Below are 17873 nucleotides of genomic sequence, written 5' to 3'. Positions count from 1 at the left end.
TATTGTAATTGGATAATTGACGCATTGTAATAAAAAAAATTATAGCTAAAATACTCCCCTTATAAATAGGCGTAATTGCTGTCACGTGTTAGTGTAAAAAATGCTATATGATAAGAACTAGTCCCAATGCCGGCCAGGCAGGCAAATGAAGAGGCCAAGCTTAGCCAGTTCCAGCAAGAACTGCGGCAGCTGGTGGCAGTGCTAAAGGGGATCATATCCCCACTAAGTTAGGAAAACAAATGAGCATCAATAAAGGGAAAGAGTACATGAAACATGCAGTTAAAACGATTCCTCGAAGCAGGACGTTCTGCTAATAAAATTGGAGCTGATGGACAACAGATTGTTCAAATGAGGCCATCCCTAACTACAAGATCATCAAAACCCTCATCTCAACAACCATAAGAAGAGTTCATACATATAAGCACTCGAGAGACAAAGCAAATGTTAAGAAATATAGCAATGGTCATTTTGCATTTAGCATACAGAGAGGGAGAAAGGTGGAGATAACACAAACTTCTTTGAATTATCCAAAAGAGTTTGTGTCATTTACTGTGCATCAAAGCATCCATGAGATATGCCATGAACATTATTCTGTAGGCGCTGAAAAATCTTTGATCGGAATGGAAGTGCAACCAAGTTTCATCCTAACACTGAACATACATGGCTATTATACAAAAATTTCACTATGTGATCATATATGCATAAAACTTAACCAAAGTATCACTAAGTAAAAGAAAATGACCATTTTCAACCCCTCCTCTCTACCAAATAGGTATCTAGTAAAATGCTTCTATGCCTGTTCGTTATGTAGGTTTAGGTGCTCTAAAAGAAATAGAGAATTGCTATGTTTGCTAGCAAAGTGAAAGCAATGACTCATTCATGAGATAAAAGATTGTCAACTCTTAATGATATGCATCGTTGACATTTTAAATTTCAAAAGAAATATTTGATTTACAGTCCATAAAACTTGACGAGCAAAATCATTAAATAGACCAACAGATTTAAGAGATGCACATAAAAAAAAAAAAGGTATTCATGGTTGTACTAAGACATGTAAAAAATGATATATCATCGCTCATTTACTTGGAGAACATATCCTTTTCTCTATGTATACTGCTGTCTAAGTACCTGTGTTTATGTTGATAACTCTCTTTTGAGGGAGATTGATATAAGCAAAAGAATGGATGCATAGACTAATTAGATTAAATCTCAGCCACGATTTAAAGTGTCCCAATTTGGAATATTGGCAGTAGCCTCATTCACCATCTTCACAAGTCTCACCTGCAGATATTGGAATGATCAGATTTGTAAATACAGAGAGAAAGATAAAAATTACATGTATTGCAACTCAAAAGTTTGTGGAGAAAACTATTTAATTTGGTGAATTTATTTAAATGGGCTTCAGGGAGTGGGAAAACAGCCCTAATAGGGTGATCCACTGATTCTGCTACTGCTTTTGTAGGCAATAGCAGAACTACTCAGTAGTACTTCCAGCATCGATTATCACCAACTTAACGTCAATCAACAATCACATTAAGTTTCCCAAAATAAGAATTTAAATTTCCCAAATAATGCTTCAATCTTCTTTCTAGGCATTTGGCCTACACCTTGAAGATTGAAGCATCTGCAACATATTTTGAACTGAGTACAAAAGTACAAAGACAATTTGATTGACCATTACTGAAGAGACACTGATTACAACCATTACCTGGATCATGCTGTTGTGCAAAGTAAATGATGAAAAATTCACTCTAGGTGTGGTTTGAATTCTTTCTACTCAATGATCCTGCTGTTGTGCACAGTAAATGATGAAAAATTCACTCTAGGTGTGGTTTGAATTCTTTTTACTCAATGATCCTGCTATCAACTTCTATATTCACCAGGTGGCCCATATTTATATTTTCCCAAATGGATGAACTTACCACGCTTTCAGGAACACCAGGAGGGGGCAAAGAGAGGTTTCTTGGTGGAGGCCCACTGAGATATGATCTCTTGTCAAAACGCCATTCTCCAATCTTTCCATATGTTAATTCTCCCTGTAATACCAAATCAGAGAGAAGAACTTGTGGCACAAAATATGGCTAGAAAAACAAATTTTCAACTTAAAGAGGTAAACAAATTACAACTTGCACAGTAGACTTCAAAAACAATAAATTAGAGAGAGAGAGAGAGAGAGAGAGAGAGAGAGATCCTTGTATGGTTGTACCTTTAAATTATAGTCACAGCCGTAAGTATAATGGATTATAAACTTCTTCCCTACTTCCAAATCCCATGGTGGCTGACAACAAACAGAGATGGAAGTTAAACTTCAAATGGTGGCTAAAGGTCATTGAGAGAGAAAAAAGGCTCATCATGCATCATTAAAACCTGGAGCATAAAGTCTTTACGAAGTATATGCCACACACCATGCAGTGCTGATGCCACAGCATATGCATACCTAAGCTCAGTTGAACGTTCACCCATGTCAAAAGATCATATCAGCCAAAAGAATATAATTAAGACAAAATTACAAAAATGTTTCTCACATTTCTAGAACCCATCCAAATGCCTTATCAGTTGCTGGGTCATCTTTCATTCTTAAAGACACATTCATCCATGTAGGTGAAATTTTCTCCAGCACAGACTGAAGCATATAAAACATATAAACATATAAAACTACTATGGCTGAAACCAAAGAGATAATGAGGCTGAACACAAGAAATTATACTTTAAATTTGCATAAAAAATGAAGAAAATGTATAATATCAAAATAATTGAATGGTGATTTATGCTCAGATCAAATGTGCCACACAAGCTACCACAACCATAAAGTGCTACCTTTCTAATAATCACAGGAGAATTGCCAATTGGATCAATATTTGTCACAGGACCCTTCTCCTTGGGATAATACTTCCTAATAATATGCTCATGTTCTGCTGGCTTAATGTAGAAAAAGGGGAACCCTGCTGGATGTTTTCCATGAGCCAAGTTAGGCAAAGGATTTACAAATACATGGTCAGGTTCCGCCATTAGAATGTATCTGCATCAGTCATAAAATGTAGTAACTTTCAGATCATGTAAAGGAAGAGTGGAAAACATGAATGGTCTTATCGGTTAAAAAAAAAACTCACTCTTCACCAATTGTTGCCTTTTCCAACCATTGCACAAAAGCCCATGGTCTATTTAAGACAATATAACCCTGAAGATGGCATTGAGACAGAATAAGAATAAGTTGAAACAAGGAGGTGTCTTTAGTTCAGTTTGTGCCTTTGAACTAATGCTGATGGAGGATTCACTCTAAAAATATGATTCAAGTGAAAAAAATACAGAACATCTTTGATTCACAGTGACACATTTTGAATGAGCTTGCTTTATATATATAGATTTGCCAAAAATAAATTCTATATCTATCAGTTTGGTTTTGTTCCTTCCCCTCCAATACTCTGAAATGATGCTAGGCTAGTTGACATAAGTGAGCCTTTGGTAAAATATCCAATATTAAATTCATTTAAATAGAAGTCAATAATCAAAAGATTACAAGAAAAATGAAAAATAATGTTCGTATCTTTCCTCCATGCTCTAGCTCAGGAATCATAATTGATGGAGAGAGTGAAAGTTGGTCCTTCATCCTTTAATTGATATTTTAAAGCACTAAAGCATCCCATAAACTTTCCTTAATCTGTTATCTTCCTTACTAAACACAAGCAAACAACATATCATAAAAAATGTCCCTCTAATAAAAAATCATGCATGATGCTCATTAAATTCTTCATGTTCAAACATATATGGGGAAATGAAGAAGTGAAACACTACACAGCAGAAGACTCACCCGATCTAAACCCTCTGGAAGAGGATCGACAACAACAGTTGGAATCTCCTCCATCAAATTGTCAGGCTTCCCTGAATGCAAAATTCGAGTAAACTCTCCCATATCTGACCCGGGAATATCTTTTACCTTCTTATACCAATAATACATAATCCGACACTGCCATTGGCTATATGGAGCATCAGTTGCCGTGAGAGCAACATGGTACTTTGAATTAGAACCCCCACCTTCCTTCAACTTCTCAGGCATTCCAATAATAGAATCAGAAAAATCCCAATTCTCTGAACTAGAGGTCGTATAGTGTATTATCATAGTCAACAAATTATAGGTTGCAAAGAAAAAACCAAGGATTAAAAGTACAAAAAAGAGTGGTGAAACACGCTTCATCTTTTACCATACAATACAAAACCCTGCCTTCTCACAGCCGCAACGCAACTAATTCAAATTATGCTATCTAGAGCAACATTGGAGAGAAAATTCACAATAATGCCATTGAACCGCGCAAATTTGCTGCTATACGTTATAGAATTGCAGCGAGTAAAGAATACCTTTTATTTCAAAACTCAGTTAATGAATCATAAATCGCTCAGAGATCCAAAGAATGAATCTGCATCAGTGCATTGGAAGCAACAAGGCAGTAAGATATGAGTGAATGCTGAATGAAAATGGCACTTTTTAAAGCGGAAGGATGAAAAATAATAATAATTCAATCTAAAAAAAGGGGTGAATCTGGTTATTAATCAGAATTCACAATTTTCAAAGAACAGATCTGCTATTCAACTTAAAAAAAAAAAATACAAGTAAACGGAGTTTAACCCGGAAGTCAAAAATTATAGAAGCAACAAAACCCAAGAAAACAAAAAAAAAAAAAAACGAAAAAAAGAACATAAGAGAGAATGAGAGATGAATGTAGTACCTGAAGAGAGTGTGGGAGAAGTTACAGAGTCATTTGAGATTTTGGGTTTTCATTCAACGCTTTGAATTAAGACGCGTAAGTTTGACAAGTCGGAAAGGTTGAATGCTTCTAATGTCTAAGCTCTAAACTAAACTCCAAACTATAATGGCAAAAGACAAGGGTGCCGTGGTTAAAACTCTGGGGGCCTACTTGTTGGGCAACTGAACTGATGTGTTCATTTTAAGACAGTGAATCTTTGCTTTGGCGTGACAAATTTTTATGCGTGTGGCCACAAGGTTTAATTGGATTTGGCATGTCACTTCAGTTCTTTGCTTTATCTCATCCTATGTTAATCCACATCAAAATAGTTTTGCTTTCACTTTCATAAATTATTGGGAAATTTTAAAAAAAAATTCTTTTAAATAATAAATCTAATATAGTATTTGAATATTAAATTCAACTATGGATGAATATATTTAATATTTAAATAATTGAGTTTGATTTTTTTAATCTAATATTATATGTTCTAGTGATCATATATTATAAACCTTAACAACATTAAATTTTAAAAAAAGCCTAATTACTTAATCTTAAATGTGATAGTCTAACATGATAACCATATACATTTTCAAATAATTAAATATGCATGTGGTAGTCTATTCAATTTTTAATTATAGAACAAATTAGTTTTATATATTTCATTTTCATTTCTTTATGTATTCTTTATTTTTTATTTTTTACCCAAGACTTGCCTAACTCATTTAATTGTAAGGTTTTTTGTTTTTAAAGTTACAATTATAATCAAATATTATATTTATATAATCTACTAAATAATCAAACTATTATATCATAATTAACTTACAATTATTAAATAATTAATTAATAAACTAAAACAATCAACTAATAAATTATAATATAACTAAGCAATTAACTCACATACAATAAAACTTTAACCTAGGGCTCATTTCAAGACATCTTCATTGCCATTAAATCAATGCCTTCTTGGCAATTGCAGTTTTTTCTTTTTTAATTTATAGAAAGGCCACAGCCTATCTAATTGTACTTTTCAAATGAATTAAATTGTTGATGGCATTCCTTGAATTATTTATTTATATAATTATAGTCAATCTTTTACACTATGTTTACTTTTTTAATGGATTCTTGAAAATATTATTCCTTGCCCATTGAACTAGAATATCATTTGATTCAGCTCATTAACATTTTTCTTAGCATAAGTAATATTGAAATACAATAAGTGATTAATAAGAATTTAATCTTTTCGTTCAAATAAAAAAAATATATAAAAAAATCTAATTACTACCTTAAATTTATTAAACATCATAAACTTCACTAGTGTAAGAACTTTACCTCATTTCGATCAAGGATTAGTAAAATTCGCTTAAATTATTCCTAAAACTATTAAATTAATCGTTGATTGCTCAAAATAACTACCAACATCCATTTTTTAGTAAGATTACTTAAATTATACGAGTTCTTTAAAAAACAAATAACAATAAGAAAATTTTTATTGTAAAAAATATCTCATACCTTTCTACTAGCAGAGTAATCCACAACTACTTGTTTAGATTTAACAGAGTCGGTAATTTTTTGTTTGCTCCCCTAGTCCTCTACCTTGTTATTGTACTTTTTGCTTTTTTAAGTGGTGGCTTGTCAGCGAATAATGGATTTATGTTATGCTTCGTTGATGGATAATCTATCATCAGTGCGAAAGATGACTTGTATGGTAGATTATACTGTATCGATGGTTAAGAATACCTGTATTAGGGATCATGCTGTATCGATGTTGTTGATGACCTGATACGTGAATCATTTTTCATAGATCTTATTGTAAAAACACCTCAATGAACAGAACTTTTTGCACAATGTTCCATCATATTTGTCATATAGAACATAAACATTTTGTAAAAATTTTAAAAGCACAACAATAACAAACATATATAATATTACTTTTGTATTAGAATATTAGATGAAAAGAGCAAAATATATACAAATAAACATATCAAAACATTATACTAAAAATAAGCCAAATCAACTATTATATTTAACATTACATATATTGACCACATCGAATAAATATTATATATAGCACTAAAAGACATACTAATACATCAATCGTTGCTAATGTAAACAAACTTATGTGTTTTATCATCATTATTATTTTCTTGTTCTTTTGCTCGAATCACTTGTTCATAATCTATCTCTTCATAATCACTAACAATAAGAATTATAGGATTATCAAGTTTTTCTAAGATAGTAATATTACATAGAATAGAAACTTCAACTTCTAGGTGCACATCTGTATTTAAATCAGTCTTCATCTTCATCATTTTTAGTTACCCAATATGTACTCCCAACCTTTGTTTTAAAGGCTGCTCACCAATTATTTTGATCCATTCTTTTAAAAAAATAGCTTGTATAGGAAACATAATGTACTTGCGAAGCTAAGACAAATGGTTCATTACTAGCAAACATTTAATTGTATTTAATTTTAATAAGACCATGACAGGATCAACCTTTACCCTCTTCTCCGTGTCAAACCAATGACATTTAAAAAATTCAACTTTATTCGTTGCTCTAAAATACTCTAACTTAATGATATCTTCCAACATATCATAAAAGTCACCTTAATAGTTATTATAATAACTTCCTCTCACATATAACTCATAAGTCATCGTCTTTTGACTTTGGCCATAGTTAACGATATGAAATTTAAAACCATTCACAAAGCAACCCTTAAAACAACTAACCATTCACAAAACAACCCTTAAAACAACTAACCATGCATCCAAGGCCATAAGCTATCTCAACTAGATGATGATCAATTTCACCATTTTTTTTCAACCTATCTGATCGTAAAACATTCAAATTGATAATTTTTTTTAATTATATGAAAATATTATTTATATTTGGGTAAAATACATAAATAGTCACTTAACTATATGGGTCTTTTTAAAATGACCATTAAACTATTACATTTTTTAATATAGTCACTAACATTTGAACAAGTTTTTTTTTATCACTGACGTTAATTTTTAACAGAATACTGACTAGATATGTCACATCAACTGTTAAATGTTACATTAGCTGACTATGTATAAAAGTCAATTTTAAAAATTTTTTCACTTTTTTGCTTTTTCTTTTCTTTTTTCCCAAATTTTCTTCTTTCTTTATATTTTCTCTATCTAAAATATAGCCACAATTATTAAAAAAACTCAAGAAACCTAGTTTTTTTATCCACATCCACTGTGTTTATCATTGTTTGTCAGCACTAAAAATGCCCCAAAAGATCTTTCCTGATTTTTTTTCTTTCTGTTTTCACTCTTTCAATTAGTTTTTTTTTTTTTTAAATCCTTAAAAGGCTTAGATTTAGGATTTAGTCATATGATTTCAAACCCAAAATGTGCATCTTCGTCACTCTAAACTTAACCACATTGTAATTTGTTTCTCCTCTACCTTTGACCTTCATTTCCCTTAATTTTCAAGTCCCAAAATCTTCTAGAATAAGCCAAACCCAAAACCCTTTCATTTTTTTTTTTTTTTGGTTTTTTTATACTTTGTTTTGCTTCATCTTTTAAATGATGAAATTGATATTTTATTTTTTTCTTGCTTTTCTTTTTCTAATTGTCATTTTTTAAGGTAAAAATAACTTTTTTTTATGGTGATAAAATGTGGTTTGGGTGAGGATAATGGTGGTTGTTTAAAGGTTTTGGTTATCTGATTTTTTATATGATTTTGGTTATTTAGATTTTATTTTAGGGTTTTAAAAAATAGTAAATAAACTTGAAAATATTGAAATTGTTTGCTATATGGCTATATGGGTTTTGCTCTATTGTCTCATGGGTTGTTTCAATTGTTTATTTTATCAATGATGAAGAAAGAGAGAATGGGTGGTTCCAATGATGAAGATGACAACAATGATTCGTTTCCAATTGGTATGCATGTTTTAGCTATTGATGATGACTTTATTTGCCTCAAACTTTAGTCTATCTGTTTGAAGTAAAGGGAAATGGATGATTAGAAAAGTAGGAATAATGAAGGAAAGAGAAAGGAAATAAAAATTTTATTATCGAAAAAAAAAATGAAAAAAAAATCATATTTTGTTTTAATTTTTATTGTTAATGACATGTTAGCTTTAGTTATATGATATTTTTTATGATGTGGACATGCCATGTGGCAATTGACATCATAAGTGGTGTGCGCAATTAGGATTCTATTAAAGATTAATGGCTTAGTGACAAAAAAAATACTTTTTTAAATGTTAGTGACTAAATTAAAAATTTTAATAGTTTGGTGACCATTTTAAAATAACCCTTATAGTTACGTGACTATTCATGTAATTTACCATTTTTATTCATATATGTTATTATGCTCTAAAGTTACAAATTGTCTTAATCATTGCAGAAATCTTGCATTATGTGCTTTCTCCAATTTCGCATCACTTATATTCACAAATTCTATCCTCATTAAGTCATCAAATATCCTATCCTTGTAAATTATGAATTAGAAATATTTAAAAAAAAACTAACTAGAAACACATGAGTTATCATGTTGACATAATACTTACTAAATGTAAAGATTTATCTTTTCATAATTCAATAAAATATATAAATGTGTCTTGGTGTGCTCATCCAGTGATAGTCATCGAGACTTATCTTGTAGACCCAATTCTCAACCAAGATAAGTAAAAATTGAAAAACGTCATCTAGATTTCACGACTCCCTCATCATCATTACATGAAAATTGATTCAATCTTGTTGACACATTTGGATCAAAATATAATGAGAAAAAAGTGAATATCTCTTCAATAACATATGCCTCACATATAGATACTTAACTAAATGCTCGATTCGTGCATTTTTTTTAGATGATGAAAAAACCTAGTCAGCCTTATAGCATAACATAACATAAATATTATTGATCAAAAATTAAAATAATAAATGTTAATGTCTAACAATTGATATTTATTACCTCTTAAATGGATACATCCATCAATAATGAATAGGTCCACCAATTTTTGCCTTGTTAGATAAGTAAATCTGTAAATATTGCATAGAATCAAAGAAACTTGGAGAAATTTTTTTTTCTAATTTGCATATTATTTTAACAACTTTTTTCTAACACTTTCATATGATCTACTTGTGGTTTCGTAGAACATAAATCTCTGAAAAAATGAGATAGCTCAATAACTGCATCCAAAATAGAGTTAGGCACCAAATCATGATAGGTAATTAGGAGTAATCATTACATGAAAACATGACAATCATGACTTTTCATCCCATAAAACTTGCAATCAGCCATGTTTACTAACCAAGTCATGTTAGATGCAAAACTATCATGAAATCTTAATTGTTTAACCTATGCACAAACATCTCTTCTTTGCTTTTTGCTTAAAATGTAAAAAGTTTTAGGCATGAAAACTTTCACATTCATTTCAACCAATATCAAACTTGAGTTACTTTTAATACAATTTAAGATCTAGTCTAGCCTTTATGTTATTTTTTATTTACCCTTAACATCCATTACTGTGTTAAAGATATTGTCAAAGACATTACACTCAATATGCATTATATCAAGATTATGCCGAATAAGATTAATATGCCAATAGGGTAACTCCCAAAATATATTATTCTTCACCCAATTATAACTTTCACCAAAACCAACTAACTTTTAATCACTAAATTTTGTGCCAAATCTTATATCAGGAAAGCTATCCAACCAAGCTAAAATTTCTTCACCTGTTAATGAAACAATAAAAGAGTCACCTTCAACCTTTTTTTGAACTTTATCTTTTTGCTTTCTAAAAAGATGATTAAAAGGCAAAAACTAATAATAACAATCGAAAAAAGCAAGACTTTTTACCACGATCCAATTAAAAAGATTTTTCTTGTCCCAAGCAATAAAGACATGATAAGATTTCATAAATGCTCTATCTAGATAATATATCATATGTAGAAAAATAATTAATTATTCATAAAAGAGTTACCTTCAAACAAAAATTTTATTTTCTATAAGCATCATAAGTCACAACACCATTTGATTGTAATACTTTTAACTCATCTATTAAAGGTCTTAAGAAAATATCAATATTTTGACCTAAACTACTCTTTTTCTGGAATGACCATATTCAACATGATATATTTTTGCTTCATACATAACCATGGTAGCAAATTGTATACCACTATCACTACTGACTAATAAAAGTATGGTTTTGCACTTGACCAAATAGACAAAAACCATCAGCACATAATCCTAATGTAACATTTCGAACTTCAATTACAAATGATTCATGGTTGTGATTGAAATGTTCCTAAGCTTCACCATTAACAAGATGTTGAAGCACACCATCATGATTTTGGTTGTAGACATGCCATGTCATATATTTAGCAGTTTTACTTGAAATATAAATTTTTTAAAATCTCGATATTAGTGGCATATAACATAAGATTTTATAAAGAATATGTTTTTTCTTCTCACCACAAGACTTATTCCTTAAATATTAAAGATGATCATATATCGAACAATATGTCAAATTTGTTATTTTCTTATAAAACCACATGTAATTATTTTCGCATAAATGAATTTTCTTATAACAAAGTCCTAGTTTTATCATCTTTTTTTCATTTTATAAAATTGTTTTGGTAATTTATCATTTAACAGCAACATATATTTCATTATGCTTATCAAACAATCAAAATATGACTTACTCATGTTAAATTCTAATTTATAATTTAAAAATTACGACATAACAAATAGAATTGTGTGCTTCGTACAACCTAACCACAACAGTTTGTCCACATCATTCAACAAAGAATAGAAGCTTGCTGAATCTACACTTAGATCTTTCTCTAACTCTTACATCACTAACATGAAAAGCATCTACCTCAAAATCAAGATAGATAGCATCTATAACTATTCTAATATACGAATTTTGTAATTTTACTTCACTAATTAATTCAAATGTATCTCTGCTTATTGATGGTCATCTTACTTATAACTTTTCATATGAAACTCAACTTATATAACCAAGAGTAAACCTCTTATAATAAAAGTGCTTACACATAACATCCATATTTAAATACCATATACTCTTATATTATAGAATAAGAACACCTAGTCTTCCCATTATTTACAAAGAATGGTTGAGAATAAGCATATCCAATAAAATTTTCTATACCATCATAGAAGTTTTGACTAATGTGTCCATTTACATCTAAACTAGAATACATTCTATTGGTTTTGAATTGATTAAAAGTTTTGATTTGACAAAACAAAAATTTGCCTAACTTGAATCAATATCTTCTAATATTAAATTGAACATTTTTCCAGCCTTCTATCTGACTAAAATCCATTTAAGAATTAAAATAAGATAATTTCTCAAAACAAAATGGATTAAGGCACATTTTAATAGAAGGGATTGATCCCCTAAGAGAAGGGATCGATCTCTTTCCTTACCAAATTGATCCCTTAGCCAAAAGGAGCAATCTAATTTTCTTTCAAAAGTAAAATTTGTGAAGTTTTGACAAAAATCGATCGATCTCCTCCCTATAAGGATTGATTAGTTGGTGTTTCCAGTCTACTCGATTGATCCTTCCATCAAAGGGATTGATCACTTTTTTATATAGAATGCTATTGCGTTAAAAAATTTTAGAAAAGGGATTGATCCTTCCACATAGGGGATCGATCACCTAAGTATAAGATCAATCGCTTCATAAAAAGGATCGATATGTTTTCTTGGCAGAATATAATCTTGGTTTGAAAATAAACAAAAAGGATCAATCCCCCCTATTAGAGGATCGATCACCAAAGGAATGGATCAATCAAGTGCATTACCTGATTGATCAGGTAAGGCTTTTCATGCACAAATTTGGGTTGTTTCAAAATTAACCAAATCGATCCCCTAAAGGAAAGGATTGATCCCCTAATGCCCAAAAAGCCATAACGTTTATATTTTGTCTGATATTTTATAGGTTTGAAGCATTAAATGCAAGAAAATAGCTCTCAACTTCTTCTTACCTATAAATGAAGCCTTTCACTACAAACAAGAGTAAGAAAAACTAAGATAACTTATTGTTATTCACCAACCATTTTGTTCAAGCATTCAAAGTAGTTCAAAAAGAGAAAATTGTAAAAAATCCTACTTATATCAATTTTTCTCTAAATCCCCTTGTCAATATTATTGTGTACTTTAATTTAGCAAACACCTAGCCTTAGAGAGATTTTTTAAGTTTGCAAAACACTTCAAAAATTTTATATTGTGAGTTTGTGAGCTTAAAAGGGTAACCTTTAAGAGTTTATGGTATTGATTATGTAAAGCTTTGAGAAGCTAGTTTGTATCTTTCAACACATAGTGAATTGAACTCCTTGGTAAGAAAGGTTAAAAGAAAAGACGTAAGTGTTTAAAGAAAAGATCGAACTTCTACAAATCTTGATGTCCAATTCTCTATCTCTATCTTTTGTTTACTTTCATTTATTGTGTTTATTTTCTTAGATAAATTATTTTACAAAATTTGTGATTATTAAATATTGATTTTAAAAATTTTATTAAAACCAATTCACCCATATTTTGGTTTATTTCAAATTTTTGAGCTAACAATTAGTATCACAGTTAATACTCTTTTTTGTAGGTTTAACAACCTAAGAGTGATCTTAAAAATGGCTCAAAGAAATATGGTGATCAATGTGAAACAACCATCTTCAAGCTACAATAAATATAGTGGACAACAAGAAGTGTGTCTCATGACAAATAAAACAGTTGCTACATCGCTTGAAAATGAAAGTCATTCAATTGTAAGACCATTTTCTCTGTTGGTGATAACTACTCATATTGGAAGACTAGGATGAGGTTATTCATTCAAGCTAATGATTATGAAGTTTAGAGGGTCATTGTAAATGATCTTCAAATTTTAATAAAAATAGTGGATGGTAGAAAGGTGATCAAGCAAAAGAGTGAATGAGATATCAATGATATGAAGATAGCTCAACTTAATACCAAAGTAATGCATACACTCTTTTGTGTATTGGGGCCTAATGAGTACAATAGAGCTTCTTTGTGTGAAAATATAAAAAAAAAATTAGGATAAGTTAGCTATCACTCATGAAGGTACAAATTAAATGAAAAAAATAAAAATTGGTATGCTCACTCATGATTATGAGTTTTTTAAGATGAAATCAGATGAAATCATTAGTAAAATTTTAAATTGTTTCACCGACATCATTAATTATTTAAAGGCTCTTTGAAAGACTTACTCAAATATGAAGATGATGAAAAAAATTCTTAATAGTCTACCAAAGAGCTGAAAAGCTAAAGTGTTAGTCATTGAATAGTCCAAAGATCCTCACACACTCTTTTTGGATAAACTAATGGGTTCTTTCCTTACCTATGAGATAAAGCTCAAAAAGGGATAAGAACCAATCAAAAAAGGTGACATTGCTCTCAAATTTATCTTTCAAAAAGATAAAGAAAACTTGGACAAGAAGAAGATGATGAAGATGAAGAGATGGCCATGTTTGTAAAAATATTCAAGAAGTTTATGAAAATAAACAAGTTCTCAAGTAGAAGAAGATCACAAAAGGAAATGACTAAAAAAGAATCAAGTAAAAGAGAAAAAGATCAAATTATTTACTGTGAATACAATAAATCGGGTCATATTAAATTTGATTATCCTTTGTGAAAGAAGTAAAACATGACAAAGCCAAAGAAGAAAGCAATGGTAGCAACATGGAGTGATAGTGACTTTTTCGAAGATGAATCAAATGAGAAAAAAATAATAAATCTATGTCTCATAGCTCTTGATAAGCCTAAGGCAACTTCTAATCCATATGATTTAAATTCATATACATTTGATAAACTACAAAATGTTTATGATGAATTAGCCATAAAATTTGAGAACATGAACATGAAATATAGGAAAATGATCTCTAAGTTACAAGTAAAAAAATGAATCATTGACTAAAGCAAATGATGACTTAGAAAAAGAAGTTGAGCTCTTAAAGTCGAATGTCAATGACTTGACTAAAAAAAATAAAAATTTGTATAACTCATTTTTTAAATTTTATATGGGACATCAAAAGCTCAATGACATGCTTAAAACACAAAGAGTATTCTTTGACAAAGATGGATTAGGCTATAATGGTGGCAACAAAGAGACTCATTTAAAAAATTTTCTTGTTAAGCTAAATGATTCATCTAGTATATGTGCATATTGTCATAAATTGGGTCATTCTATATAATATTGTTTCTTAAAGAAAGTCACTTATAGACGTAAGCTCATTAGGAGAGTGTGGATTTTAAAAGGAGTTAGCACATTTTAAGATGAGATTACTAAAATGAAATGGATTCCAAAAGGCACAAAAATTGTTAGTTCAACACTCAATGACCCAAGAAAGTTTGGATACCTAAAACAAAAATTTAATTGTGTTTTTGTAGGTGGATGAGCATTGTTACAAAGCCAATTCAAGTAAGAACAATCCATGGTACCTTGATAGTGGATGCTCAAAATACATGATCGGAGATAAAGGTCTTTTTAAATATTTAAAAGCTAAAAGTGAAAGAGATGTTACATTTAGTGATAACTCTAAAGGCCAAATTGAAGGGATTGGCTCTATTAGTAATAATTCTTTTACTACTATTGAAATATTTTACTTGTAAAGAACTCAAGCATAACTTACTTAGTATTAGTCAATTATATGATAAAAGATTTAGAGTTGTGTTTAAATCCATATGCTATCAAGTGATCGATATCAAAACTAACAAGCTTATTTTTGTTGGACATCATCAAATAAATATTTATGTAGTGCATCTAAATGATCTTTCCTCTAAAAATGTTTATTTTATAGCTCAAAAAAAATAAAAATTGGATTTGGTATAGAAGACTTAGACATATAAGTATGCATGTAATTTCAAAACTTTTTCAAAATGATTTGATTGTTGGTTTGCCAAAATTAAAATATGAAAATGACAAGGTTTGTGATGCATGTGTTCAAGAAAAACATCGAAAAATCTCTTTCAAACCTAATAATTGTATTTCAACTACTTCACATTGATCTTTTTGGTCTTACTAAGATAATGAGTCCTGGTGAAAAATAATATAGGTTTGTTATTATTAATGACTTTACTAGATTTACATGGGTGCTCTTTTTGCATTCAAAGAATGAAGCTTTGGAAAAATTCATCACTTTTAGCAAACAAATACAAAATGAAAAAGGCTATTCAATTTTTAGCATTAGAAATTATTATGGAAAAAAATTTAAAAATCTTGGCTTTAATGTGTTTTATAGTGAAAATAGTATTAGCCACAATTTTTTTGCTCCTAGAACTCCTTAACAAAATGGAATAGTGGAAAGGAGAAATAGAACTTTAGAAGCAATGGCTAGAACCATTTTTTGTGAAAATAATTTACCTAAATATTTTTGGACGGAAGTCATAAATACCTCTTATTATATTATAAATAGAGCTATGATTAGGTCAATTTTGAAGAAAATTCCCTATGAACTTTTTAAAGGAAAAAGGCCTAACATAAGTTATTTTCATCTTTTTGGTTGTAAATGTTTTGTTTTGAACAATGAAAAAGATGATCTTGAAAATTTTGATGTAAAAAGTGATGAAGGGATTCTTCTAGGATATTCTTTGAATTCAAAAGCCTATAGAGTCTTTAATAAAAGAACATTAGTTGTTGAAAAGTCTATGCATATTATCTTTGATGAGTCTAATCCATCTCTGAGAAAGGTGCCTCTTGATGATGATGATGTAGGTATACTTTAAGAAAATATCAATGATGCATCACTTGACATTAAAAAGAACAATCAAAAGGAAGATGATGAGTTTCTAGAGGAGCCACAACATATAGAAAAAAAGCCAAATCACTACAGAGAAAGAAGATATGTCAAAGATAGTAAAATTATTGGTGATCCAACTCAAGGGGTAAGAACTAGATCTTCTTATAATATGTATAATTATGTTACTTTCCTATCTCATATTGAATCCAAGAATATAGATGAAGCCCTAGGAGATGATCATTGGATATTGATCATGCAAGAAAAATTGAACCAATTTGAAAAAAGCCAAGTGTGAAATCTTATACCTAGGCCTAGTGATCATCAAACTATAGGCACCAAATGGGTTTTTAGGAATAAAATCGATGAGCATGGGAATATTGTTAGAAACAAAGCTAGATTGGTAGCTCAAGGGTATAGTCAAGAGGAAGGAATTGATTATGATTAAACTTATGCCTTAGTTGCAAGGTTAGAAACCACTAGAATATTGCTTGCATTTGCATGTTTCAAAAATTTTAAGCGTTTTCAAATTGATGTCAAGAGTGCATTTCTATATGGTTTTATAAATGAAGTAGTGTATGTAGAGCAACCTAGCAATTTTAAAAATCCAAAATTTTCAAATCATGTTTATAAATTGACAAAAGCTTTATATGATTTAAAACAAGCTCCTAGAGCTTGGTATGAAATATTGTCAAAATTTTTAATTGAAAATGGTTTTAATAAAGGGAAGGTTGATACTACACTTTTTATTAAAACAAAAGGAAAAGATCTTTTATAGTGTAAGTTTATGTTGATGATATCATATTTAGTGCTACTAATAAAATTTTTTGTCAAGAATTTACTAAGATTATGCAAAGTGAATTTGAAATGAGCATGATAAGAGAACTCACATTTTTCTTGAGATTACAAGTAAAGCAAATAAAAGATGGCACCTTCATCAATCAAGCCAAATACATCAAGAATTTACTCATAAGGTTTGCATTGAAAGAATCAAAGCTTTGCACAACACCTATGAGCACTTCAACAAAACTTGACAAAAATGAAAGAGGTAAATGTGTTGACTCTAAATTATATAGGTCTATGATTGGTTCATTACTATATCTTATTGCAAGTAAATCGGATATAATGTTTAGTGTATGTTTGCATGCTAGATTTCAATCATCACCTAGAAAATCATATTTATCTACTATTATTTTAGATACCTTAAGGACACCCCTAATTTAGGATTATGGTATCCAAAAGGTTCATCTTTGCTTTACATGTCTATTCCAATACGGATTTTTGTTGTTGCAAAATTGATAGAAATAACATTTCTGGTACTTGTCAATTATTTGAAAATATGCTCATATTTATCTACTATTATTTTAGATACCTTAAGGA

General features: G+C 29.8%; 1 protein-coding gene across 7 annotated transcripts; it reads right to left on the bottom strand.

Moving 5' to 3' along the window:
- Positions 1 to 4862, bottom strand: LOC111303920 (hydroxyproline O-arabinosyltransferase PLENTY-like). 7 transcript variants are annotated; one of them, XR_016327087.1, is made up of 9 exons: positions 3809 to 4669; positions 3111 to 3178; positions 2818 to 3019; positions 2526 to 2623; positions 2368 to 2437; positions 2207 to 2278; positions 1923 to 2036; positions 1129 to 1281; positions 1 to 364 (listed from the first exon to the last, which is right to left on the bottom strand). XR_016327087.1 is itself a non-coding variant. In XM_089742767.1 (9 exons), exons 2-9 carry the CDS (start codon positions 4190 to 4192, stop codon positions 1210 to 1212), a joined length of 1080 nt encoding a protein of 359 aa, XP_089598893.1. In that variant the 5' UTR covers positions 4193 to 4412; positions 4722 to 4862; the 3' UTR covers positions 881 to 1209. The 7 variants fall into 7 exon arrangements, 4 of the variants coding, with proteins under 4 accessions (XP_089598893.1, XP_089598894.1, XP_022756175.2 ...); XR_016327086.1 differs by lacking the exon at positions 1 to 364 and adding an exon at positions 400 to 650; XR_016327088.1 differs by lacking the exon at positions 1 to 364 and adding an exon at positions 1709 to 1789 and having other exon boundaries at positions 881 to 1281; positions 3809 to 4675.
- Between the last annotated feature and the right edge of the window lie 13011 nt (positions 4863 to 17873).

Source organism: Durio zibethinus, chromosome 13, assembly GCF_047325235.1.
Source record: "Durio zibethinus cultivar Kanyao isolate XHJ-2024 chromosome 13, ASM4732523v1, whole genome shotgun sequence".
Taxonomy (NCBI): domain Eukaryota; kingdom Viridiplantae; phylum Streptophyta; class Magnoliopsida; order Malvales; family Malvaceae; genus Durio; species Durio zibethinus.
Note: the sequence above shows the minus strand (reverse complement) of the source record. Positions and strands in the feature narration are given on the sequence as shown.

What these genes read in the sequence shown, in the direction of transcription:
- LOC111303920 (XM_089742767.1), bottom strand. Translation starts at nt 4,192, where the DNA reads ATGAAGCGTGTTTCACCACTCTTTTTTGTACTTTTAATCCTTGGTTTT. An exon ending in AAGGCAACAATTGGTGAAGA is followed by an intron (nt 3,020 to 3,110) that starts GTGAGTTTTTTT and finishes TGACTGATGCAG; the next exon opens with ATACATTCTAATGGCGGAAC. An exon ending in TTTGGATGGGTTCTAGAAAT is followed by an intron (nt 2,438 to 2,525) that starts GTGAGAAACATT and finishes AACTGAGCTTAG; the next exon opens with GTATGCATATGCTGTGGCAT.